Source organism: Entelurus aequoreus, linkage group LG08 (genome assembly GCF_033978785.1).
Source record: "Entelurus aequoreus isolate RoL-2023_Sb linkage group LG08, RoL_Eaeq_v1.1, whole genome shotgun sequence".
Lineage (NCBI taxonomy): Eukaryota > Metazoa > Chordata > Actinopteri > Syngnathiformes > Syngnathidae > Entelurus > Entelurus aequoreus.
This window is the reverse complement of record NC_084738.1, coordinates 80,334,179-80,335,761: the sequence shown is the minus strand read 5'-3', so window position 1 is coordinate 80,335,761 and position 1,583 is coordinate 80,334,179. Positions and strand designations below refer to the sequence as shown.

General features: G+C 33.7%; 1 protein-coding gene across 3 annotated transcripts in view; it reads right to left on the bottom strand.

Moving 5' to 3' along the window:
* enoph1 (enolase-phosphatase 1) overlaps positions 1-1,381 on the bottom strand; it is a 17,458-nt gene extending 16,077 nt beyond the window's left edge. For 2 of the 3 annotated variants that reach the window (XM_062057369.1, XM_062057370.1), the window contains exon 1: positions 1,032-1,380. In XM_062057369.1, coding sequence (XP_061913353.1) covers positions 1,032-1,115 — 84 coding nt within the window. In that variant the 5' untranslated portion in view covers positions 1,116-1,380. Of the gene's footprint in view, positions 1-1,031 lie in introns of all 3 variants that reach the window. The other variant, XM_062057368.1, reaches the window with a different exon arrangement.
* Positions 1,382-1,583: the final 202 nt, after the last annotated feature.

Sequence of the window (1,583 nt, the reverse complement as noted above, 5' to 3'; positions counted from 1 at the left end):
ACATATATATATAATACACACACATACATATATATAATACACACATATATATGTATTATATATATAATATATATATACATATGTGTATGTATATGTATATGTGTGTATATATATATGTGTACGTATATGTGTATATATTTATATGTATATGCGTGTATATATATATATATTATATACATATGTATGTATACGTGTGTGTATGTATATGTGTATGTATATGTGTGTATATAGCATATATATATATATATGTATGTATACGTGTGTGTATGTATATGTGTATGTATATGTGTGTATATAGCATATATATATATATAATGTATATGTGTGTATATATATATATATATATATATATATATATATATATATATATAATGTATATGTGTGTATATATAGTATATATATGTGTGTGTATGTATATATAGTATATATATGTGTATGTATATATACAGTATATATATATGTGTATGTATATATATAGTATATATATGTGTATGTATATATATAGTATATATATGTGTATGTATATATATATATATATATATATATATATATATATATATATATATATATATATATATATATAGATATGCCGCTTAAAAAAGAATTAAAACTCTACTTTAAAACGCTTTCTACCTCTAACAACCAAAAAGATGTTAAAACTATGATGCTGTGTTCCAAATTTGGATTATTTACTGAACTTGTGTGAGCCTATGGCTTTACATTTTGCTACATATATATATTTTGCATTCTATTTGAGTTACTTTAGTTTACAACCCCCTGGCACTGTTTTGTACTGTTTATGTACTTGTTTTGGTTATTATTTCTTGATTGTATGTAAATGTTGCATATTATAAATAAAGGTTTATAAAATAAAATAAAAACAATTACACGCGGAAGCTAATACATTTCGCGCATGCTCAGTTGCGTTCGGTAGCTCATTTTGACAGGTCGCTCATTTCGCCAAAAGAGCGGATTACAACGTTACATAATTAGCATCTCAGTCAAAGTTAAAGTGACAAAAAACAACCTACCTTCACAAAGGTGATCGGCGTGGTTGTGCCTTCGATGTCCAACAGAAGAGCGCTGGTGCAGGCAGGGATGACCACAGCAGCCATTATTCTATGGAGCGGCTTAGTAAGCGTTAGCCTGATTAGCTTCGACACAAAGATGAGGTTAATGACGGTTGGACTCTCTCGCAGCGCCCTCGGAAGCTCACAAATGAAGTTAGGAGTACATCCGATGAATGGTAGAATACGTTAATCTTAAGAGCTGAGCCTGTATTAACTCGCTATTACAAGCAGCTAACGGAGACTAGCAGCTGGCACGCATGCTGTAGCAGCTTGCAGTACACTCGCCCTGCCGGTGGTGGCGCTGCAGGACACTTGGGGTCGTCCTTGCTGGTGGTGGCGCTGCAGGACACTTGGCGTCGTCCTTGCTGGTGGTGGCGCTGTAGGACATTTGGCGACGTCCCACGAAGAAGAAAACTACAGCAGAAAGGGTGCTCCGTAGACATGTTCTAAGTAGACGCAGCATTGGCTGCTGTGACGCGAGAAATTGGGCCACCATCTTGAAGTGGTGATGAG